Raw genomic sequence first — 25279 nt, 5'->3', positions numbered from 1 at the left:
CATCAGTTAAGTTCGACAAGTCCTAGAGCCTTCGTGAAATATTTGATCTTATTCGGCCCCAAAGGCTTCGTAAAGATGTCGGCGATCATCTCACTGGTCGAACAGTAGCGTAGCTGTATTACTCCCTTGGCGCATAAATCCTTGGCATGATGATACTTGGTGTCTATATGTTTGCTTTGTTTGTTCAGACGATCTAAGGCCACGAAGTCTATACAACTACGATTGTCTTCGTTGATTATAGTCGGCCGCCGTTGCTGCTCGCCCAGCTCACCCAGCAAACGACGTAGCCATATCACCTCTTGTGCTGCATCCGATAGAGCCAAGTATTCAGCTTCCGTTGTTGATGTTGTAACGCATCCTTGTTTCCTGCTGGCCCACACTACAGGAGCTCCACCGAAGAAAAACACAAAAATTGCTCGTTGATTTTCTGTCGGACCGATCACCGGCCCAATCAGCATCACTGTAGCCGGCAAGGACCATATCACCGGTTTGTTGAACGCCTAGCTTCAGCTCGTAGTCCTCTGTGCCGATCAAGTACCGAACATCTCGCTTGAGCTCTGTCCAGTCACGCTGCGTTGGAGCACTGGTCCTCCGACTCAAAATTGAAACAGCGGCTGCGATTTCCGGTCGCGTATTGGAAGCAATGAACAGCAACGCGCCAACCAAACTGTGGAACTGCTTGTTATCTGGTAGCACGTCACTTTCAATCTGCTTGAAATATCCAACATCCAACTGCTTGACTTCTTTGCTCAATCCAATAGGCTGTCGTACATAAACGTCTTCCTCCAGCTTTCCGTTTAAGTAGGCACTTTTAACGTCAGCGTGTCTTACCTCGAGTTTCCGTTGTCCGGCGATGGCCAACAGTACCCTAAGCGTCGACTGCATCGCGACAGGAGCGAAAACGTCGCTGAAATCCACTCCATATTGCTGGGAATAGCCTTGGGCTACAAATCGTGCTTTGTAGCGCACCGTTTGGCCTGACGTGTCTTTCTTTCGTTGAAACACCCATTTTGATCCGATGATTGGATGATTCAGTGGTGGTGGCACAAGAGTCCACGTACCTCGTGTCTGATGAGAATTGTATTCCGCATTCATTGCTTCTATCCACCTTTCTTTATCCTGGCAATTCACTGCTTCCATGTACGTTGACGGAACATGGTCCACCACTTTAGCAACATCTACCACAAAATCGTCGAACCTTCTTGGGCGCCACCGTTGTCGCACACGTTGCTCTCTTACACTTGAGCTTCCAGCTGGATTCAGATCCTCGCCTTCAAATTCGTTGTCAATATCCGAATAGAACCCCTCAAATTCAGATTCGTCCGCAATGCTGTTCCAATCCTCTTCACTATCTGACTCATTCTCCGGAGCCGACTCCAGCTGTACTACTTCCTGTTGCTTCTCGATGTCAGCCTCCAGCTTGGTTTCAGGATCTGGAACGACCGAAACTTTCTCCTCCTGCATCTCTGAACCCACTTCTAGGAACCGAGCATCCCGGCTTATGGTGATCCTTCTTTTTGCCTTATCGAGAAAGCGATACGCCTTCGCCTTGCAGTCATAGCCAACAAAAACTAGTTTTTTAGTACTTGTTTTAATTATGAATCGTGGTTTACGGCCAACCAGCCGAGTGGAAGTTTAACAACTACCGAAAAGCTAAACATTACATATAATTTGCAATTGGATTAGATGGACAAATTGATGTGAAGATTTGCGAAAAAGTTACACGTCTTCTCAGTGAGAATCGAACTCACGACTCCCCGATCTCTAGTTGGGGCGCGTTAACCACTACGCCATGAGAGGACTCATGAACGCAGAAGTTAACCTGAATTCGATTTCAGCTCAATAATCACGTGGTCCTCTTTCGCAAAGTGCACCTCTTTCGGAAGAATTAGATGCCCATCCAAACACAACGCTTTCTATATATATCCAATGCCTAGCCCGAGAGCGCATTGTTTTTTAGGTATAGGAATAGCACACTACACTAGCCAGCAACTGCGCTGGCTGAGGTTTCTATTGTGTGGGCTTCCAATGGGTCGCGACGTTCTCAAACGACCGGTTACGGAACATGGGATGGGCATCTAATTCTTCCGAAAGAGGTGCACTTTGCGAAAGAGGACCACGTGATTATTGAGCTGAAATCGAATTCAGGTTAACTTCTGCGTTCATGAGTCCTCTCATGGCGTAGTGGTTAACGCGCCCCAACTAGAGATCGGGGAGTCGTGAGTTCGATTCTCACTGAGAAGACGTGTAACTTTTTCGCAAATCTTCACATCAATTTGTCCATCTAATCCAATTGCAAATTATATGTAATGTTTAGCTTTTCGGTAGTTTTTTTAGCTTTACTGTCGAGCATACTGCGCTTTACGTCCGGCACGTGGACGTAAGCCTCACAGCCGAAAACCTTAAGGTAACCAAGATCCGGTTTACGTCCTGTCCACAATTCATAATTACTTACGGATCGCGACGGGAGGCGATTTTGAATGAAGGCTGCCGTTGCTATTGCCTCGCCCCAGAAGCACTTCTCCAATCCAGCGTCGAGTAGCATGCAAACCGACATTTCTTTCAAATATCGATTGCGCCGCTCCGCCACTCCGTTCTGCTGAGGAGAATACCCGGCGGTCAGCTGCGACTGGATTCCCTCTGAACGGTAGAACTGCTCCAGTTCCTTATTCACGAATTCGCCGCCACGGTCAGAACGAATGAGTGCTGGTTTCCTGCCGAACTGGTTCTCAGTAAACCTAACGTAATTCTTGATGCACGCTGTTGCCTCGGATTTATCTTTCAGGAGATACAAGACGATGTACCTACTAAAATCGTCGATAATCGCCATGAAGTACTTATTGCCGCCCGGGGTGACATTCTGCATCGGTCCACACAAGTCTGTATGAACCAGCTGCAATGGCCGCGTAGTCCGTCTTTCCGCTTGATGGGGAAACGGCTGACGTGCCATCTTCCCCTCTAGACAGCATTTACATACAGCCCTTGATCCGCAATCGATGACCTTCACACCAGCGACTAAATCTTCCTTTCGGATTCTGTCCAGGACGGTGGAGTCACGGTGCCCCAACCGACGATGCCAGGTGTGTTGGCAATTGACGGTATGGCACTGACCCGCAGCAAGTGCTTTGTGACCAGCCTCCTTCAGAATGTACAATCCACCGTCCATCTCTCCAAGTGCAACAATCTTGCCAGTAGAATCCACAATTTCAACGCCATTTTGGCTGAACTTGACGTCAAAACCGTTTTCGACTATCTTGCTAACCGATAGCAATCCGCCGTCCAAGTCGGGTACAAACAATACGTTGTTGAGCTGGACATTCATGGGCTTACCTCTTCCATCAACGGTTCTAATCGTTCCACATCCGACGCCACTAGATTTGGCTCGATTACCATCAGCCATCACCACAGTAGTCACCGGCGATTCTTCCAGCTTACCGAAAAATTCTTCACAGCTGGTCATGTGGCAGGATGCGCCGCTATCAATCGTCCACGATGAAGCCTTCACTTTGCCAGCAACCGATCGGTCCAATTCGCGAGCCGAAAAACTTACAGCATCACAAGTTGTTTCCTTGGCCTGCTTGGCTTGTTTCTTCTTCCTTGCAGCATTTTTGCTCCCGGCAGATTCACCGTCGTAGCGCTTTTCCTTCAGTGCCAGAAACTTCCGGCAGTCCCTCTTGTAGTGACCTGGCTTATTGCAGAAGAAACACACCTTCTGCTTATTTGCTTCTGCCTTCAGCACCTGCTCCTCTCTCGTCGGCGGTCCTTTACGCTCAGTTCGCTTGCGATACTCGTCGAGTAGCTTCGATCGAACTAGCCCCATAGTTACGTCCTGATCCGGACGTGCTTCCAGAGTCGACGCCAGAAAATGATAGGACTCTGGCATACTACGGAGAACCATTGCAATTTGCAATTTCTCGTCCAGCACTAGCCCTGCACTCTGCAGTTGTCCGAAAAGCACATCCATGTCAAGTAGGTGCTTTTCAACATCTCCTTCTTCACATACCTTTGCAGCGCACAGCCGAATGAGAAGCGACAGCTGTGACGCAGCAGTAGTTTTCTCATGGTACTGCTTTAGTGCCTCCCACATATCCTTAGCTGTACTGCAATCTTTTATGAGGGGATATTGGCTTTGTTCAATGCTCAACGCAATAGTTGCCAGGGCCTTCTTGTCCGCCTTGTGCCATGCGTCCGGGATTGGGGCTGCTGGTGTAGCTTCGGACACAACATTCCAGAGTTCCTCGCGAACAAGGAACATCTGCATCTGGAATTTCCACGCTGCATAGTTGTTGTTTCCCAACTTGGCGATCGAAAATCTTCCGGGATCCGCCATTCCACTGTCGGTGATTGGCTCCACCACCTCAAAAAGAGCAAACGTCGAACGAGTCAGTTACTGCGCACGCCGAACACCGGCCGAAAATCACGCCGTGACGCAATTCGAGAAAAAGTCCTATTTTCCACTCCGCACCGACCGAATTTTACAGATTCGCGCCTGGGCCCATAACCTATCGGAAGGAAATGGCCATAGAACGAAACATCAGGCACTCACGAAACTCGGATTTTAAAAGACCCGTGCGAAGAAATCGTGCTCGCTTATTACGCATTAACTTTTATTCTAAAATACAGAAGGAAATACAAAGGTTGGCAATATTTTCTCTTCCGCTGTTTGACAAATGACAGCTAGTCTTGCTTCCGTTTCTGAAACGTCACCAGGACGTCAGCGCTCTTCAGAAATTCCGCCTACAAAAACATCAAATTATTCCTCGTAAACTTATTCAAACAGCCTCAAGTCAGAAAAGTGAATAAACTTACTTTATCGATCCTACACGTGTAATTGATTTTCTCAAAACCGTATGAAAGTTACTTACGTCAACTTTGAAGGTAATCAAAATTTATTTTTTCGAAAAAAAATATTTCTCAAAATAACAAAATTGGTTCCTTTACCACAGTGGTCCTCAGCCTAACCGATTACACGGGCCATCTCAACGTTTTCAAAATATGTCGCGGGCCGCAAGATTCATAAGGATTAATTTTAACAGCTTTCAATGGGATTGCAAAAAATCAATATTTCTTTGAACACGAATAACACATTTCTGGGAACTTTATGATCAAAGCAGAGGGGTTTGGAAGCAAAGATATAAGGTCAGGACAGAGAAACAATGCCAAGTTTTTAATAAATTATGGTAGCTAATTTAAAATAATTCATGCCAAAAAAGTCACCTTCAAATACTTTTTAAAAGCTAGGAACAGAGCTTTATTAGTACACTTTACTCAAATTCAATCAACATGTCACTTACATTATTGGACAATGTATTTTCAACTTTTCGATTAATAATACAAAATAGTCTACTTAAGAGGTTTATATCTTTTTTAAAGGATCGATTTATATTAAATTTTAACATAACTTATATATTTGAAACTTTTTTTTCTTTTACGAGTTAAAAGCAGTAACGGTAAATCTTTCATCAAATATCAAAATTTACACAAACCAAAAAAATTGGAATATATTGATAGTATCTTCAGCAAAGTTGAACATTTAAATGAAATTAACAATTATGTTGAAGATACTTGTGTAGGTCTCTTATATTTTGAGATAAATAGTTTGAATTTTTTTCGCGAAATTCACTTCAATCCAAATGATATTATTTTTAATCTTTTTCTTTTTGATTTTTGATATTTTGAAAGTGTTGACACTTGAATGTTCTAAATGCTGTGTAAATTTGATTCATATTGGACTATTAATCCCACAAAAGTTGACCATTTTGTATGGGAGGTCGAAAAAGTTGAAAATGTATTGTCCAATATGGTACATGTCTTTGCATTTGGGCTCCTCAACCATTCAAAAAGCAATCCATATTTAAATATTTTAAATAACATAATTATCGAAGTTTTACAGAAATAGGAGACATTTTTGAAGTCAAAATAAAAAAAAAACTTTGTAAAAATATCAGCGTCCTGTGGACACCTGTGCAAGACGAAGATCCTGGTTCAATTTTTCAAACTGAAATATGTTCAGCAGAGAGATTTTTAAGGATTTGAAAACTTTTTGCTGGCCCTTAGCCTTCCTTTTAAGATTCAAAAAAAAATCAGGTTTTTCAGAAACTTTGAACCTTTGATTGTCAATTTCATATTACTCCTAATGCCATGAAGATGGATAAACGCAGAAACATTTTACATGATTTCAATGACTGACTTTCCAAGAAACAAGTTGGCAAGAGTAAAGGATTAAACATCAGCATGAATAAAAATTATAACATGCGGGTCGCACCACATTAATATTCAAAATCCATTCGCGGGCCGCACAAAACCTTCTCGAGGGCCGCATGCGGCCCGCGGCCCGCAATTTGGTGACCACTGCTTTACCATTTATTTTTACCGACCACGTTTATGATTGACGACAAACAATACTGTACTACTGAAGCCTGAAATCGGTATTGAGCTAATCATTTATTATAAGCGACCCATATAACATATTATTTCACAACACAAATCAAACAGCCAGCAATAGTTGGGTAACTTTATCGCCATTAATTGAAGGAATGTAAGTCATTGATGCTCCGGAACCTTCTCCAGCATCCTCGGAAGCCCTAGAAACAGATATAAGTGTTTTTTTCTATGGATTTATACAGCCATGCCATGAAAAACCGATCTAGTGGGTCATCGAATCCGTGAAAATTTACAATTTTGTTCCTAATCCGAAATAAGAATACACGTGTTTTTGGATTGTTTTTATTAGGGTGACCATTTTCGGAATAGGGTGACCAGAAAAATTGCGATTTTGCAAAATTTGTGTATAAAAAATAATATTACTTTTGAACCGTTTGACCGATTTTCAATCTTTTTGGACGAAATGAAAGCAAAAGATTTTTACTTTTCAGGAAAAATATAAAGTTTCACAAAAATTCACAAAAAAACTTTTGAACAGCTCAACCGATTTCCAGTCTTTTTTTATGGAATGAAAGCTTATAATTAAAATTTTGCAAAATCGCTATTTTTCTGGTCACCCTGTTTCGAAAATCAAAATATTCAAGAACACGAGTATGATTTTTAAAAAAATAAAAGATCTAATGCACTGAGACCTACAGTGTGTGCCGATGAAAAATGACTGATTTTAAATTTTCAAAACAATATAACTCAAAAACTAAAAAAACATGTTTAGCAGATAATTTGACAGTAAACGTAAAATTTTCTGAACTTTCATGAAAAAATGAGAACAGCTATAGCCTGTTTGGTCCCGAGGCCTTCAAAACAAGAAAAAAACGAAAATTTTGGATATTTTTTCATAAAAAAAAAATGTAAAATTTCATATATTTCCTTCAAATTCAAAATCTTTAGCTTTTATTTCGTCCAAAAATATTGAAAATCGGTCAAACGGTTCAAAAGTAATATTATTTTTTATACACAAATTTTGCAAAATCGCAATTTTTCTGGTCACCCTATTCCGAAAATGGTCACCCTAATAAAAAAAATCCAAAAACACGTGTATTCTTATTTCGGATTAGGAACAAAATTGTAAATTTTCACGGATTCGATGACCCACTAGATCGGTTTTTCATGGAATGGCTGTATAATTGGACTCAAAGTTCACCTTAAAAAAATGGAGGAACGGTTGAATCGTTGCTTAAAAACTTAATTTTAAGTAAGAGCTATTTTCGAGATTATAAGTTGACATATTGAGTGGGTGGATAAATTATAAATCTCTCATTTGACGTACAATAGAATCAGAAGAGGAATATTTCATATGAAAAGCTTCTTTGCTAAAGTTTCGCAAATTTTCGCTTTACGCAGCTTTTAGTGAATACCGTAATTCGGGGTGTAGTTGATCAGTGAGGAGAAGTTGATCATTCCCGTACCCACATGTATGAATTGCCAAGAGAGCTATTATCCGTTTTCAATTATCACAAATTATGTCATATCGTATTACCTGATAACTGCTCTTGATGTTTCTGAATTCGGTTCGTCGTTCAAGATGGTTATATCATGAAAAAACAGATTTTTAACAAAATATTCGATGAACTGTTGAAGGGTTCTACCCCAAACATTCGACTATTGCCAAGGCTATATAAAGACACCATTTAAATAAACTGTTTCGTACATTCCATATAAGTTATGTGAACCCAGTTTTATATTTTCATTGAGGATAAAAAATCATTTTCAGCGATAAAAATGTTCTTTTTGTGAGCGCGTTGCTAATTTCAAAGAAAATTGCATACCTTTAGGCGTTTTATTTGGTGTATTCTGGATTTCTCATCATTAAATTCTAAAATTGACCGATTTATCAACAAGTTGTAAGATATTTGAGACTTGATTCGAAATCAGTGATCGCAAATTTAGTAAATAGCATGTCTCTTTATTTTAGGAAACGTGTCACAGTAATTGATCAACTTCACCCCGGAATCAAAAATTCCACTTTTTGATTTCTAAAAAATGTTTTTGTTATTATGATAACAATTTGTAAAAACTTCGTTTGTATAATTCGATAAACATCCAACCAGTACAGGTTTTAAAAATATTTAGATGAGAATACATGCATCCTACTAGGAATTATAGAACAGAATCGCTCAAAAGTGACCTACTTCACTCCATATTACGGTACTCCTGTTGATCTTAATATTACTCGCATCACAAACATTTTCAGTAGCATTAGACGTAATTTTATAAGAATGACGCATTTATTACGTCGAGTTTATTTTTTCTTTATATGAAATTTACGTCATGTGTAACATTAGTTTTTTACAGTGTGAATGTAAAAATGGTTCATTAGCAATGAAAGCTCTCCTTCTATACCTGTGGAAGTGTTCATAAGAACACTAAGCTGATATACAAGCTCTGTCATAGTTAGAACTCAAAAAGAAATAATAATGCGGATTAAACCTTTAATCGCGGAGGTGTACTCCAAAAAAGAAAAGAAATGTAAGAAGAAAGGAAAGCAAATCAACGTGTATAAGACAATGCATAAGTCTTAAGTTAAGTTGTATGAAATAGTGGCGGCATGAGTTAGTCAATCCAAAGCAGACTTCAGTTCAAGTTAATCTAATCAGACATATTGAACGCAAATATTGGACATTAATATTTCATTACTCATTTTGAAGAACAATGCTGTGAACTGAAGTCATTAACTAGCAGTAATAAATTTCAATGCAATACGTGATACGTTATGCAGATTAGTTTTCAATCATTTGTTTTACTGAGAACCAGAAACAATTCGTTGGATGGTATATTGGAAAGGAATAAAGCTGTACGATCTACTCGTACATCTTTTTTCCTGCCGTTTGCTTCAAATTTCTTAAAGATATCATAAATAAATTAACTAAACAATTAGACTCTCCAAAATACTGAATGGTATCTACGTTAGTTGCAGATTGTAAATTGTAAATAGCTACACAAAATGTTTGAGAAAGTGATCTTCTTGATTGAAACTAATGAGCAGCTTTTCTGAGTTAGAATCAGTTTATTTCAATTAATGAACTTCACTAGCATCAAGACTACTGCCTTTCTATATGAAAATGCGATTGCCCTTAGAACTAAACAGTTTTCGTCGTAAAATAGCAAGCATTCATGAGTCTTCAAGCTGTTACATGAAAGTTAATCTAAACCTAATTTTATTGAAGTACGTCATGAGACTGACGGTATTTACCTAAAACCTGTTTGAATAAAAAAAATGTAATTTGTTGTACTTTTAAGTAAATATATTTAAAAAAACTAATGAATGACAATTTCATCATCGGAGTTATTTTCAAACATTCACCCTTTTTAAGAGAAAGGTCCTATAAAAAGAAGATCTTAGCGCATTATGTTTTGGCAAACACGCGTGCCCAATTCACCAATATGTTAGGCAATTCTCATCACAGTCTCTTACCCATATTTATTGAAGGGCACCCATGTGCACGAGAAATGCAACACTGTAGAAAATCAACTCTTAATTGACATCCATATGTACTTCAACTCAAATAACATAATTGGGGCAATTAACGGAACGGGTTTTGCGAATAACAATAAAGATGAGGTCATAACCGAATTTCGTTTCAGTCTGTAATGACCGCTCGATTTCGGTCAATCAATGTAAGAAACAGAAGGACAGAAAATAAAGTGTGTGTACACAGTAACCAATTTTGTCATCGGATACGCTAATCCACTTAATCCACTTAACGACAGGCAGAGGAGTGGTAATTGCAAACGCAAGTAACTGCTGCCTAAAAACAGACACGTCGTCAACCATTATCGAATGAACGCTAAAATCTCCGCCACACGAATAAATTCCAACAAACGCAAAATCCCATTCATAGCTAATGAGTTCATCTCTGATCCGCTGAGAAAACTAGTTCCGACAAAAGACATTGACATTTTGGGCATTTCCAAGAAGGAACCATGGGCGTAGGGAGGATTTCTATAAAGTGTGGGACGAAGGATCATTAATATATTTTTACATATTTGACACATAATTTGACCGTTTTTGATACCCTTTTTTTGTATGAAACTAAACACTATGGAGGATATTTACTGTCCTCTTTATTCAAGTATATGACAAAATTTCATTCTTCAACTGGATTATGGAGTTAGTTAACGCTTTGAAACACAGTCGATTAGTAAAAGCGCTGGATCGATTCGTGACCGACCAGAAAAAATCCCGAAATCATTTTAAGCTGCTATTATTGTTTGACAATCAACTTTGTTGACAAATTGTTTAATTGTTGCGCAGAATACCTGCATAATATTGCGTAAATCAATCCTAATATTCCTATAAATATTGGATTCGAAAACAATTGATTCATTTCTAGAAATAAAGTGGATCAAAACGGCATAATTGGGGTTGATTAGAAATATATTGGCTTATGTTTTCAGTTGAGAAAACTGCAATAGCTGCTGCTGCTTCAGCAAACCATATTCGAATATTCATGTACAATGCTAAAATTTAAAGTCTTTTTTCTAGAGACGTGGGCTCTATTTCAATGCAAGTCTCTAAAAGTACCTATTTTTAATATAATGCCTCCATAATCTTTGACCATATCGGTGTTGGAAGCCCCATTCATCCTCTTTTTCTTTGCAATGAATCTCGGTCCTATTTTCTTCCAGAGAAATTTTCAGTCAATGCTACTGGAATTCTTGTGTGAAGAACTCCTCCAGGCATCCCTCAGGAAATCTCACTAATTCTCCTAGGAATTTATCCAGTAAAATGATGCATAGAGGAATTTCTCCAGTATGTTTCATTTATTTTTTATCAATTTCTCTGGAGAGTCCTATAGGAACACTATCAAGAAAACTTTCAAAAATTGTTTCCACAGTTTTTTAAGAAATTCACTTTGGGATTTCGCTAGAAAGCTCTGCATTCTTCCAGGAATTTCTAAATAAATTAGGGATTTCTCTTTCAGTGCCTTCAGAAATTTCTCCAGCATTTTATTCAGAGATTACTCCTAAAGTATTTTCGACTGTTTCCAGGCAATTGATTAACTATTAGCTAGCTTAGTAAATTATCTAAACTAGACTTCATTAGGAGTTCATACAAATAACTTTGCAAGAGTTCATCAGGAATTTCTACCGAAATTTTATCAGAGATTGCTATAATAATACCTTAACAACAATATCCTTAACAATGACCTAGAGGCATCCATGTTTAAGTTCTTTATTGCTCTTTCTTTTATGAAACTGCTCAATAATTTCTAGAGGACTTCCTGTAGGTAGTTTTGGAGTAGATCTTGTAGGATAGAAACCCCTTCATGAAATTTGTGTAGGTAATTTCAAGAAATCATTGGAAAAATTACTGCTTGGATTTCTGAAGATGTCTTAACCAAAAATCTTGGCCAAAATCATAGTGATATCGATAGAAGAATCACTGGATTAATTCCTGAAGGCCTTCTGACTTTTTTGAAAACAAAAAATAAAGCATCCTTGAAGTAAATCATTGTTTTCAGGTGGAATCTTTGGAAACTTTCTAGATAATATGCTTGATTATATCTTTAGCAAAATTCTTGGATAAATTAATCAGGGAATCCTACCGAAATAACGACTCGAATGAAATCAACAGTGAGAGAACGGTTATCGCTGGAAAAAAGAAAAATGTGATCAAATAAAAATGCTGTTTCAGAAAAAAGAAAGCAATTACAGAGAGCAATGTTTGTCTGGAAAAACACATCTTTGAAAAATAAATTACAAATGTTTAGAGTCCGGTAAAAAATCGAAGCAAAGTCTTATATTTAAACTTGGTTATCAAGGCTTCTGAATATGAAATATATTTATAGTGACACACAACAAGGATCAAACATTATAATATTTTGAAAGTATGGGATAGTACATATTGAAAAACATAAACAATTAAAAAATTATGTCTTTGATACTAAAATAGGTTACACAAAATTGAGTATGATTCACACAAAATCGAGCTTCTCTGGATCAACATCAGGAAGTGCACTTCGAGAAACTCGCAAAAGGATTCAGTTTTCGCATCGCCTGAGTGTAAGCAGAGCCGTAGCGTGGCCTCATGGCGCCCTTGGCGAACTGACATTTGGGCGCCCCTTTGAAGCTATTTTTTTGTCATTTGACTAAGGAATCCTTATATTGATTATTATTTTTAAAATTTTTGCGAGACTTCTGTAAAAATCGTACCTCAAAATCCTCTTGATTTATTGGATAAAATTCTGTAAAAAGTTGTACACAACATATCAAATTTTATTTTAGAAAGATTGTCTGTATTCTATTATGACTCAATAAAAGCTTTGAATGAGAATTATTTTGCACAATTGAAATCATTGCTCATGTTACTGATAAAACTTAGTATTATGGATTTTCACTCCTGTTTTCAATTCAATCTATAAACATAAAAATGGAATGGTGTTTGTATGCTATCGGATTATGAAAATTGTTTCATAATTTTGTTCCTGAAGTGCTCCGACGTGTTTGTATGTAGTTCCAAGATATTCAACGGGAAAGTAGGTAAAATGAAAGTGAACGGAAGTGACATTTTGTATGGGAAGTTTCATGGCGTTTTTCAAATAGCCTACTTGATGGGAAAACAATGTTTGCCGGGGCCACTAGTGTTTATACTTCAGTCGTCGCGTTGTTGTGTTTTGTACAACAGTGCTGAAAAAAACTCGCTTTTCGATCACAACAGCAGCGTGGTGGTTCTGATGGTGGCCAACCACGCGACGACTGAAAGGTTAAATAATTTTCTAACAACCAAGCAAGAAATTGTTCTCGAAACTGAATCAGAATCTTTAATTCTATGAAAATTCTCCACGTGAAGACACCGTACAAAACTTACAAAGAATCCTCTTTAAAATTCTGTCAAAAGCTCGTCTGAAAATATGTGGAAATTTCAACCAAGATTTTCTAGTAGAAACTGAGCCCCGATTTGTATGAGTATATTATCATCAATAATTCTGTGTAATCCTGCTGTTTAAATGTTTCAATTATTTCAGAATCCAAATATGGTCGACATCTACACAAATCATCGTTTTAAAGGCATTTAAAAGAAGAAATAGTAAATTAACGTTCTGCTAGTGCACAAAGCGCTAAAATAAAAATTTCACTTTTGTTTGTAGCTTATTTCGGATGGTTTGTACTTTCAAAGTTTTGATACAATATTTAACGTCTATTCTAAGTTTTCTAATCTTCTAATCTTTGGTGTTTTATAGAATTTTGTGTAAAGTTATCTACAAATCCTTGCTAGCATTAGAAAGTTTTCAATTATTCATATGGGGTCATGCACAAATTACGTCACGCTCCAAGGCGGGAGAGGGGGTCGTGCCAAGCGTGACAAGCCTTACAAAATTTTCGAAGGACTCATACAGAAAGTGTGACATAGAGGAAGGGAGGGGGGGGGGGGTGGAGGTTTTCGAGAAAGTTGATATTTAGCGTGACATAATTTGTGTACCATCCCTATTGATAAATCTGAAATTCTAAAATAGCTATTCTAATTGTTCAGCATCTTCTAAACAGCTTAATATTTAGTTACACACAATTTAGTAACTTTGACAAGCACAAAGACACTCTATGCTCTGGTGAATCGAAAAAATCTGAGACCCAAAAAGATTCTCGACCGGCGGGTTTTAAACCACGAACTCTCGCTCTTGCTGAATAGCTTCTTGTTTACTGCTATGACTATCTAGACCCCACAATTTTAATTTTTATATAGGCGCCATCCACAAATTACGTAACGCTCTAGGGGGAGGGGGGGTAGGCAGATAGCCGTAGCGGTAAACGCGCAGCTATTCAGCATGACCATGCTGAGGGTCGTGGGTTCGAATCCCGCTGGTCGAGGATCTTTTCGTAAAGGAAATTTTTTCGATTCCCAGGGCATAGAGTATCTTCGTACCTGCCACACGATATACACATGCAAAAATGGTCAATCGGCAAAGAAAGCTCTCAGTTAATAACTGTGGAAGTGCTCATAAGAACACCTAATCTGAGAAGCAGGCTTTGTCCCAGTTGGGACGTAACGCCAGAAAGAAGGGGATGGAGAGAGTTGGCTCAAGCGTTACAGCTCATACAAAAGTTATATTTGTTTTCATACAAAAAGCATAACGGACGGAGGGGAGGGAGTTGAAAATTCCCAATTTTAGCGTTACGTAATAAATGGACGCTGCCATATATGTTTTTTTAGAGGGGCTTTTATTAATTATGTATCTTTAAAAATGTTACCAAGTGTGTCACGCATTTTGGCGCCCCCTAAAGGCTGGCGCCCTTGGCGGGTGCCAACCTGGCCAACCGCACGCTACGGCACTGAGTGTAAGTTTTGTATAAAACGGTGAGCTTGTTTCATGATTCTATTACAAAAATAATTGAATATTATAGCTCACATTATACGTTGCATATCATATACTACTCTAAGGTTATTTTTACGTCGTTCGTCCCGCGTAAAAAAACAGGTTGTAAGCATAGCATAAACATTACCCTTCATCCAGCCAACATACTTTTCACATGCTGAAAAACACACTAAAATGTGTTTTTTTTTTGTTTCTCGATGAATTTTGTTGAAATTTTAAGAACTTCCCGAAAAAACTCTTCTAGTGTGTGGTCCGGAAAACTTGGAAAAATGATTCCGGATTGGTCAAATCGTCCATTCAACGGATATCTAAAGACCCTGAAGAGCTAGAACGTTGGTATCTTCGGCAAACTTGTTGAGCAGATCATGGGCTATCTGAAAACAAATCTATGAAACAAAAAAAGAACAAATCTAATTGTGAATTTATCCGGTAGGAGGCGCTAGTAACAAATTTCCTTCAATCTTCTATATCTCGAGATACTGATAAGCTTGAAGCTTGCTGTCTTCAGTGAAGCTGCTCAGCAGATCAACGATGAACTGGCAGTGACGGTTCTGGTTGAGAATTCATCCGCTAGGTGGCGCTTGTAACAAAATTCCTTCAATTTTCAGTTTCTCGAGACTACTATGCCTCTATTTGTCAAGCTTGAAGGTTGGTGTCTTCGACATTTTTTTTTTGACAGATCAACAGATCAATAAGTACAGCTTTTGAAAAACGCGTATAAATAAACCATGTTGAAAAACTTGGTTGGTTCAAGTTTTTCATGTTTAAAAACAACATGCATTAGGGTATCCGTCCTATTATGGAGGACTTAAGCAAGGTGTTGAAATTAAAATCGTATTGCAGTGTCTAAAATCTAAATATTATAGTATTTTGCATTGTTAAGTGTTAAAACTATCCTTTATCTGGAGTATAGTGAAGTAAAAAAGTATTTTTTGGAATTATACATACATTTTCTGGATATAAATCTGAAGCTCTTCCTCTGTCCTATTATTGCGGTATTTTGTCCTATTATTGCGGTAGTGCCGTCCTATTTTTGCGGTATACCAAAAACCATAGATTTTATTACATTCAATACCACACAATGTTCGATCATTGAAATTATGCTCCCTCCATGTTAATGACACTGCACGGTACAGTCACTTTGTGTGACTTTGGACATATCTATGAGGAAAACTAATTCATTACTTTATATCACGATTTGAAAACAAATCAACAGAATCGAATGATTTTCTGCCGGTTTCGTCTCCACTTTCGTCGTAGGTGGACAATGTTAAAGTGAATAGAAAAGGTTCTTCCATTTGAAACCACTAGTCGCTATATAAGAAATGAATTTGTTGACTTAAGTATAACCTACAATTTTGATGCTTTTAAACATATTTTCCACTAGCAGCACAATTTTAAAGGATTGCTTCCTTGCGATCATGTTATATCCCAGTTTTTCAACGTATTTTGGGAATGTGTTCCGATTTTCAGTCAGTCTACGTGATTTTTTGGTAAAAGATTGTGCTTATTTGCAAAATATTTGTAAATAAGAGGAACTACAGGGTAAAGATAAACATAGATCTTTTGTTTGACTAAATAAATGTATGAATAACTCAAAATTATGTCCCTAATTAGTATCCTAATAATATAATTAATGTTTCCAGCAATCACATTTAAAATGACTATTGAAATATCTAATTTTTGAATGAGATTTACAGATACCGCAATAATACGCAAAACGCTATTTTCATTGTCCTATTATTGCGGTATATGCTTTTTTCTAAAAAATATAGAACTTTTATTCAAAATTCAATATCTATCATGTAACTACATCCATATTGAACTGATATACCCGCTACATATAATTGTTTTGGTTCTAAACTTAAAAAACAAAGCTTATGTAAACCCGCCCGTAGATAAAGAGACTGGTTAAAAATATAGGCTTTTCTTGACGCATCATTTTAAACTGTTCTTCCAACGATCAAAATCGTTTAATTTTAAAGCATTCATCTGGTACAGCTTGGGAATACTATAAGCTTTCATCACCACCAACAATATCCATAGAAAATAGAGTTTTAGATTGATAATGAGGGTTTAATTCTTATACCGCAATAATAGCGAATACCGCAATAATGGGCAAATTACCCTATCCCTTGTTTATTTTTATTTTTCAAGATACAAGATCTTTGAATGGTTCGACCAGAGACAAATAGAGGCATAGTAGTCGGGTTCAGAATAGGTACCATTTCTAGTATTTGGTACTGCAAAGTACCCAAGTTTGACAGATCACAGCACACTTTTCTCTGTCGACCTTTTCATCAGAGACTGATAGATGACGTTTTGAATTGATGTTGCATGATTAGCATAACGCAAAATCTTTAAAAGGTTCGTTATCAAAGGTGCACATATTGTGCGTGCAGTCAAGTTTTGTACAGATGGATAGATTTGGTTTTCAATTGAGGCATTGTCATACCTTATTATGTTTTGGGTAGGGCTGTGCACAAGGACGATTTATCTGTATCGGCGATATCCAATTGATTAAATTTCGGTATCGGCGATATATCGAATTTGACATTATCGGTATCGAACCGATACCCGATAATTTTAAAAAAAGGGATTTTCAACCAATATCGACTATTCTGGCTTCATTTGACACCAACTGTTGTATTATGAAGTCAAATATTTGAATTTTGTAATTATGGTATGTTACATTTAACGGATATCTAAAATTCCGTTTTAACAAAATCATTGGGTGTTGTCCTAATTATCGGACGAACAATAGTTTTATCGATATCTGAAAATATCGGGTCGGAAAATATCGGATATCGTATCGATAAAATCGATCCGATTATATCGATATTGCACAGCCCTAGTTTTGGGTATGTGTAGCCAGTAAAAATAATGGGTTATTTCTGGATGACCTCTAGGGCCTCTATAACTAATCGTATCGTTTACCAAGACTGATTCTGTAATTCAACCCTATCCCGTCATCAAGTGTTTTCTCGTGGAAGTGCAGATTACTCAACGACTTCCTTGAAGCAAGTAATATGTCAACATTTCCTCCCCATCTCAAATTGGCGTAACCAGTGTCGGTATTGCTTAATACAAATAATGGGAACTCCAATACTTGCACACTGAGGGTGCTATCAATCCCAATTAACATCTGTTAGTTCCTTGTGCAAGTACCAAGGGCCCAAGAGCGCCAGCTTTTAGGGGATATATTAAATTAATTAATTCAAATTACATATTAAATGAGATTGCATCCTTAGTCACAATTTCAATTTTTACAGAACCCTGTAAGAAATTTTCAAAGAAAACTGATCAAAAATTGTAAACAATCTAGAAGAAAATCTACAGAATGCTTAAAAGGATTCGAATGGACAGTTGGATTCCTGAAAACTTTGACCAGACCTTCGAATAACTTTGAGCAGGATTCTTGTGAAATCTTTGACATGGTACTCATAGAATTCTCTTCAAGATTGTCATGGAATACGAAACATAATTCTTAGAGAAAATCCTGAGCAGGCCTATAACACAATTCAAAATTAGGTTAAGATAGAAGATTTTGAAGTTTCTGTACACAATTTTCATAAGGTATAATTTTCAATGATTTTAAACTTGCGAATCCAATCTAGAGATTCTTTCAGAATCCTCATCAGACTTTTTAGAGAATGTCATAACAGTAATAAGCAAACGTGAGTTATAAGTAGTAAAGTTAGGTTTTGTTTCTAGCGTGAGAAATTAGATCGGCATATTTTGGTTACAATATTATTTTTGTGATTGAACCCGCGCTGCAAAAGTTTGGGCGGGTCTGATTAAAATTCTACTTATCCATTCGGTGCCAGGAGAGGTTATAGGTTCGGATATAGAAGAGGTTATAGGCATTTTTGATATGAGTTTTAAAACAAGTTTAAGAGCCTGTCAATATCCTTTGTTGAAAAAAAAAATATTTAAATAATTAGTTAATTAATTTAATCAAATACAAAATGATTCTTGATTGATCTTCTCCCCTATAATGATCAATTAATTTGAGTCATTCTAGGGAAACATCATATGGAACTGTAATCGTCTGTAAATTACTCACATTATGAAAAACATTTTATATTATTAGGAGTGAAAATAACTTAAAAAATCATAAAGAACTCTCCGTAACATTCCATGTGATTTTAATTTAGTAATGACCTCATTTTCATTTATTTTTATGTAACAATTTTGAAATAAAGCTTTTAACTAATAGCTTAGCTAAGCCTCGCTTAGACTGACTACACATATCAATGGTTGCTATTCCGTGATTGACCGAAGTCAGTGAAAATGGCTTCGGCTGGGATTTGCCATAATCTTCTACAGTGTGCATAATTCGGTGTCTCTATTTTTACATGGTCAGGTGGGATTGAGGGAAGGAATGTTAGTGTTAGTTACTATTTGGAGACCGTGTTTGCCTTTGCATCTCCACAAAGATAACTGGGAGGGATGCTTGTTAATGGGGAGGATCGTTGGGTCACAGGATTCACTTTGATAAGCGATTAGACCATGATAAATAATTATTTGTGAGATATAAACATGCTTAGATGTAAATAATTTGATAATTTTCATTTGATATGAAAAATATCTATGTAGAGGTAAATTATGCCACACGTACCATTCAAAGTTTGTTGAACAAATACCTGAATTTAACATTCCTACAGCTGTCAGGTCGAAAGCATGTGTTATTATATTTTACATATTTGAAAAGAAACAAAAAACTCGATTGGCTGGAACATCATGGAACACTCTTATTCTTATGCCGACACTTACAGTGGCGAACCATCCAAAGTTTGTAGAACAAAGTGAACCTTCCGCAAGTCTACACTTGTAGTGTCGAACCATTCAAAGTTTTTTTTTTAATTACAAAAATAAAGGTAAAAAGAAAGGAGTGTTTTGAAAAAAAAATGTTTAACATAAATAATTCATGAATCAGAGTTTATGTCGACACTCACAGTGACGAACCATTCATAGTTTGTTGAAAAATCATATATACGTCCCGAATCTATGACATTTGGTCGAAAGACATTTGGTCGAATAACATTTAGTCGAATAACGTTTGGTCGAAAGTACATTTGGTCGAATGTACATTTCGTCGAATGGACATTTGGTCGAAAAGGTTTAGTTGCAACAGAAAGCATATGATATTTGGTCGAACCGACATTTCGTGGAAAAGTAAGTAGTCGAATCTTAATCGTATGGAAAAAACTCTGTTTCGTACGTTTAGTCTGACTTTAGCCGAGAGTAGCATTTTGTGCTAATACAAGAGATATTGAATAATTAAAAAAGTATCAGCCATTTTACTAACAATCTCTGAACGATTAGCAAAATTTTGATATTCAATTTGATGAACGCTCTCTCAACATATTGATCAACCTCTTGCGTTTTTAATGTTTCATGCTGCTTTTTCGTTCAGGCATGTTCTGCAATTCGAGATAAGTTGATCTTAAATGGAAGTAAGCCATTTTTTGTCTCCTCAGTAAGCTCGTCTTCCTTTACCCGATTCATAGAATCAGTACAATTTTCATTTTTGATAATTCAAAGCTTCTACTGCAAACTATGTTATTCATCCGAGGTCATCAAAGCCATATATTTGCTTAAAGCAACTTTTTTCTGTCGTTTTAATTATGATTTCCGCATTCAAAAATCTTACCCACTTCCGTAAGCGGAAAGACACGAAATTCAAAGAAAGATCCCAAACACTCTCTCCGAATTCTTCCATGAAGATCAGCAGTTTATTACAAAGAACGATGACAATTCAAAAGAGTAATAAATAATGCAAGCCTTCACAGCGTTGAGTAATAAAATAAAAACTTGAGCATTTTTTCAAAGATTGATGATAATTTCAAAGAATAATAAATTCACTAGAGCTAAATATTTCAGTCAATGTATAAACAACTATTTCCGAAAATTTCATTTTATCAAAAGATGTATGGAATTTGAGAGTAAGACGACATACATACATACAATGTCCCATTTTTTATTTAACAACAGGTAATGATTCAGATTACTTAAAATAATACATTATCTCACCAACTTTGCAAAACTTAGAAAACAATAATTAATTTCACCGAGTGATAATGAACCATTTAAAAATAAGCCTTCAACCAAATTTCCGTTCAACTAAACGTCATTCCAGCAAAAAAAAAAGTTCCAAAGCAATTCGACCAAATGTCCATTCGACCAAACGTCATTCGACCAAATGTCATTCGACGAAATGTCCTTAAGCCATACGTCCCACCGTTGCAACGATTAAATGTCCAGTCATACATATTTTGTAGATTAGAAATAGTACCATGAAACGAGCTCACCAATTGATCCGTCATCCTTGACTGAGCAACCACAATCCATTTTCAGCATCATTCAGTGCATACAGGCTAACTGAGAAAGAAAACACTCTGCATGGAGGCTCGAGAAAAATTACATTTTTGTTTTTCATGCAAAAAAAAGCTCTGAAGACACAAAAACAAAACATTTCTTGGGCTTCCACGAAGCACTCCGCTTGGGCCTTAGCGACGCACTCTTTGAAGAAACCCCTTGAACTCTAAAGAAGTTTTGGGTGATTTCCTAATAGAAATTCTGTTTTCCTGGCACAAAAGTGTCTGGAGTAATTGGTGCAGAGATTTTTAAGAATGAGGTATATTTAGAAAATGTGTCTAAGATTTCAATAAAAAAAAAACAACCCAGGAAAAATCATCAAACAAAAATCTCAATGGAGTGCTTGTAGTAAAATTAGGGCGACTTCTGATAGATTCCAAAACAAAAATATCAGGATGAATATCTCTATATCACTTATTCCATGTTGAGACGTCAAATCAAAAATTGTGGTGGACTCGCAAGCTTTTTTTTTCTTTTGTATACTTAATATAAAGGAAAACAATGCTGAAAACTTTCAAAGCCCCTAAGAACTAGGTCTTTGCTACATCTATCACTTTGCTTCTAAACTACTCATATAAATATATCGGTTGAGTTGTTCAAAATCCAGAGTCAACTTCTATTTGGGAGACTGTTTATTACTCCTTTCATGACATGAACTCCTGAAAGAGCAATGGGGAACTCCATCCAATTACAGATTAGCAACCATAGACAAGTGTTAAGCTAAGCTTAGTTTCTTCTTCTTCTTTCTGGCGTTACGTCCCCACTGGGACAGAGCCTGCTTCTCAGCTTAGTGTTCTTATGAGCACTTCCACAGTTATTAACTGAGAGCTTACTATGCCATGACCATTTTTGCATGCGTATATCGTGTGGCAGGTACGAAGATACTCTATGCCCTGGGAAGTCGAGAAAATTTCCAACCCGAAAAGATCCTCGACCGGTGGGATTCGAACCCACGACCCTCAGCTTGGTCTTGCTGAATAGCTGCGCGTTTACCGCTACGGCTATCTGGGTCCCTCTTAGTTTATGAACTGGATAAATAGCTTGTTGATTCAATTGTTTGAACTCATAAACAGTTTGGAGAGCCTGAAATATATCAAATTCTGTTTTACATATTTTGAACTGAACTGTTGGGATTCCTCTTGAAAGCTTGAACTAACCGATGGTCAAACGTCCGTGATACCAACTCAAAACACGATACATAGTAGAATGTACCATTCCCAGCTTTCTGGTGATGGCACGATGAGATAAATCCGGATTCCGTACGCCTTTTAAAAAGTCTAATGTTTGGAATATGTCATGTACGGAATTTAAGACCAAACAGTGAATCCATGAAGTATCATTATGGACATTATGGCGTTGCATGGAATTGAAAATCCAAAGCAATTTGGAAAACTAACAATATCTTGATTACTGTTCTATGCCTTCGAAATGTCATGTATGATAATCTCATGATTTAAAATAACTTCTTGGACATACTCGAAGAAGAGAAGTTTTTTACTCATACTTGTTTACTATCAAAATCAAATATCTCAAAAAATATTTTCCAACAGATTTTGCATTTCTGTAACATTTATGGCACATATGAATAGAAAAACTACGATCCGTTTGTAATCTATGTGTAGAAAAGAGTCATTCTGAAACGATTAAGATAGTCAGAGAAAATCATTAATATTCTTGGCTTGTTGTTCGATTTGATTTCCTTCTTCATCAGCCAGAAAGGCGGGGGTAAGTTTTTCCTCTGCCCCTCCTTTGCAACGCCCATTAGAGGATCCCCCACAATATCGGCAGCAGTAGAATGACACAATGTTTCTTCCCACTGCTGGAATCACACGCGCACCAACACAGATTCGCACTTCTATCTTCTGGCCGATCCCGTCATCGCACCGACGTCGTCACGGCTCATCGCACAGAAACAGATGGGTCTTGTTGACACACGCGACCATTCGTTATCGTAATGCGCTCCCTCCGAAAGTAATTAGCTCATGCGATCGCTAAAAGCCACACCGACTACTACAGTCAGTGACAAAAATTAGTAATCAAGTGCAGTGGCAAAACTTTCTTTTTAAGATGTTTAGCTCCATGCAAAACAAATGTTAAAAATGTTATGGTGGTTTGAATGCTTTTCAACAAGTAAGGGACTTTGAGTCCAAGTATCATAGAAATCGATTGAGATTTAGGAAAGTCATATCGGTTTGTTTTTTTTAGACGTGAACATTGTAAATTTAGCTCGAACTTTCATTACATGGAACAAAATGAAAATAATTATTTTTTTTTTTATATTATGGCTTAGCTAAGCCTATCGTACGGATGCTTTGAGAAGTTTGAGTTTTTGCATAAATGTTAGGAAACTAATTTTGATCCATACTTGAGAAAAAGTTTGAAAAAGCGGAGTAAAAGTTCAAACCCTTTATTCTTTTACAAAATAATATAAAAAATTTAGCTAGATATGCCTGATTTGATGAAAATAGTTACAAAAAATTCAAATCAAAAATTCTGTTAACGTTCTTTTTACGGCTAGTAAACTGTATTCTTGTGTTTGTTTAAGACGATTAATTTTGAATTTAAACTAAAAAATGAGTAAACATTTTGACACATGTTTCTTCAGCAACACTATAGCCAATTAGTTGAAGCTCCACTGTGTGGTATTTATTGCTTTTCAACAATAAATGTTTTTCTACAACTGCATATGCTTGCTGTTCCCCCTGAAATGTACCACAAATGGTACGTTTTCCCTATTTAAACTTCGTAATTGAAATTTATGCCAAATTGGATTATCAGAAATGCAGAACTTGGGCTTTTTTTTATCGAATAACGGAATTTGGTTACTAACTTTTGTCACTGACTGTATCTGTAACCCACCTTGATGCCGATTGTGACACCCCGTTAGAGAACCAGTTTCAACAATGTAACCCAATCCCCATGAGTGCACGCACGAAACAACGAACGGCAGCACAAAGCCCTAGAAATGATTTGAATCTCGTTTGTCACACCTACCGAGCGACCTGCCGCACACGTCAGATCCACATCTCGCTCGGTTTCCTCAACTGCAGCGGGCGCGACGTCGACCTTGTCCGTCTCTGGGGATTCCTGATGATGCGTCTCGTTCAAAGCGTGAGAAATCAACCGATCGATGGCATCGTGATAATCGGCACGCTTCTGCTCTTCATCGTTGACGTACTCTTCCAGACCTGTGGTATCCTTATCACCTTCGTCGTCGTAGGCCACAAAATTTGCCTCACAATTGCGCGCCAAAACGATCACAACCAGCACTAGCCCCACCAACACTTTCATCACTTTTGTTGCTTTATCCGCTGCCGTAGTCAAGGGCGGTTTCCTTCGTTTCGTCATCGTTGCACGCACGCACGCCACGCTTCTAATCTACGACGCCCTAATGCTACACGATCGCGATCACGCACCCGCGGCGATGAAGGCTCTCTAGAACCTCAAACCTCGAAGATGGCTCCCCACGAACTGATTTCAAACTTTGACTTTAGCAGTCTCGGCGAGCAGACAACCCAACGGCCGACAGTCTGAAGCGGAGTCAAACACACGTCTAATGTATCGCTCTTGTTTGGCCGCGGTCGGTGTTTCGTGGATAGGCAGTGGTGCCCAAGTTGGATGGGATTGTGGCGCGATGCATAGGATGATTTTTTTTTCTTATTTGTTTGTGTGAGCTCAAGTTTTACGGATATTCATTTTGTTTTGTCAGATGCGATTAGGCTTACCAGATGAAAATTTTGGAAAGGAGGACATTTCATGTGACTGGCTTTGAAAAAGGAGGACATCGATTTTTTTCACAAAATCGTGAGACGCTCTGGCTACGTTCTTGTGACAGGTGGCTCTATAAAATGTTTCATGAACGTTCAAGAATTTTTGCGTAAAATGTTGAACTGGGATTGAAATCATTTCCTTCTGTTAAGTAAGCTGTCGTGGTTCTTCTCCAACATCCCAAATTACAGCAACCCGTATAAAATCTGATTTCCAGCACACCAAGCTCAACATCCCAAAATTGACCGTAACCACAAATAATTCATTATTCAAAACTTTGCACAGAAATTCAGGGCCATCTTACCATGCACCCCAGCTGTTTTATTTTGATTCTGCATTTCGTTCCACAATGTTTCACTTCGCTTTATTCTGTT

The 25279-nt window shown here is 37.4% G+C and overlaps 1 protein-coding gene across 1 annotated transcript in view; it reads right to left on the bottom strand.

Annotated features, from left to right (window-relative positions):
* LOC5566893 overlaps positions 1–24705 on the bottom strand; it is a 37506-nt gene extending 12801 nt beyond the window's left edge. Inside the window, exon 1 of the mRNA XM_001651256.2 lies at positions 24132–24705. Coding sequence (XP_001651306.2) covers positions 24132–24485 — 354 coding nt within the window. The 5' untranslated portion in view covers positions 24486–24705. The remainder of the gene's footprint in view (positions 1–24131) is intronic.
* Positions 24706–25279: the final 574 nt, after the last annotated feature.

The sequence above is a fragment of the Aedes aegypti genome, chromosome 3 (genome assembly GCF_002204515.2).
Source record: "Aedes aegypti strain LVP_AGWG chromosome 3, AaegL5.0 Primary Assembly, whole genome shotgun sequence".
NCBI lineage: Eukaryota > Metazoa > Arthropoda > Insecta > Diptera > Culicidae > Aedes > Aedes aegypti.
Note: the sequence above shows the minus strand (reverse complement) of the source record. Positions and strands in the feature narration are given on the sequence as shown.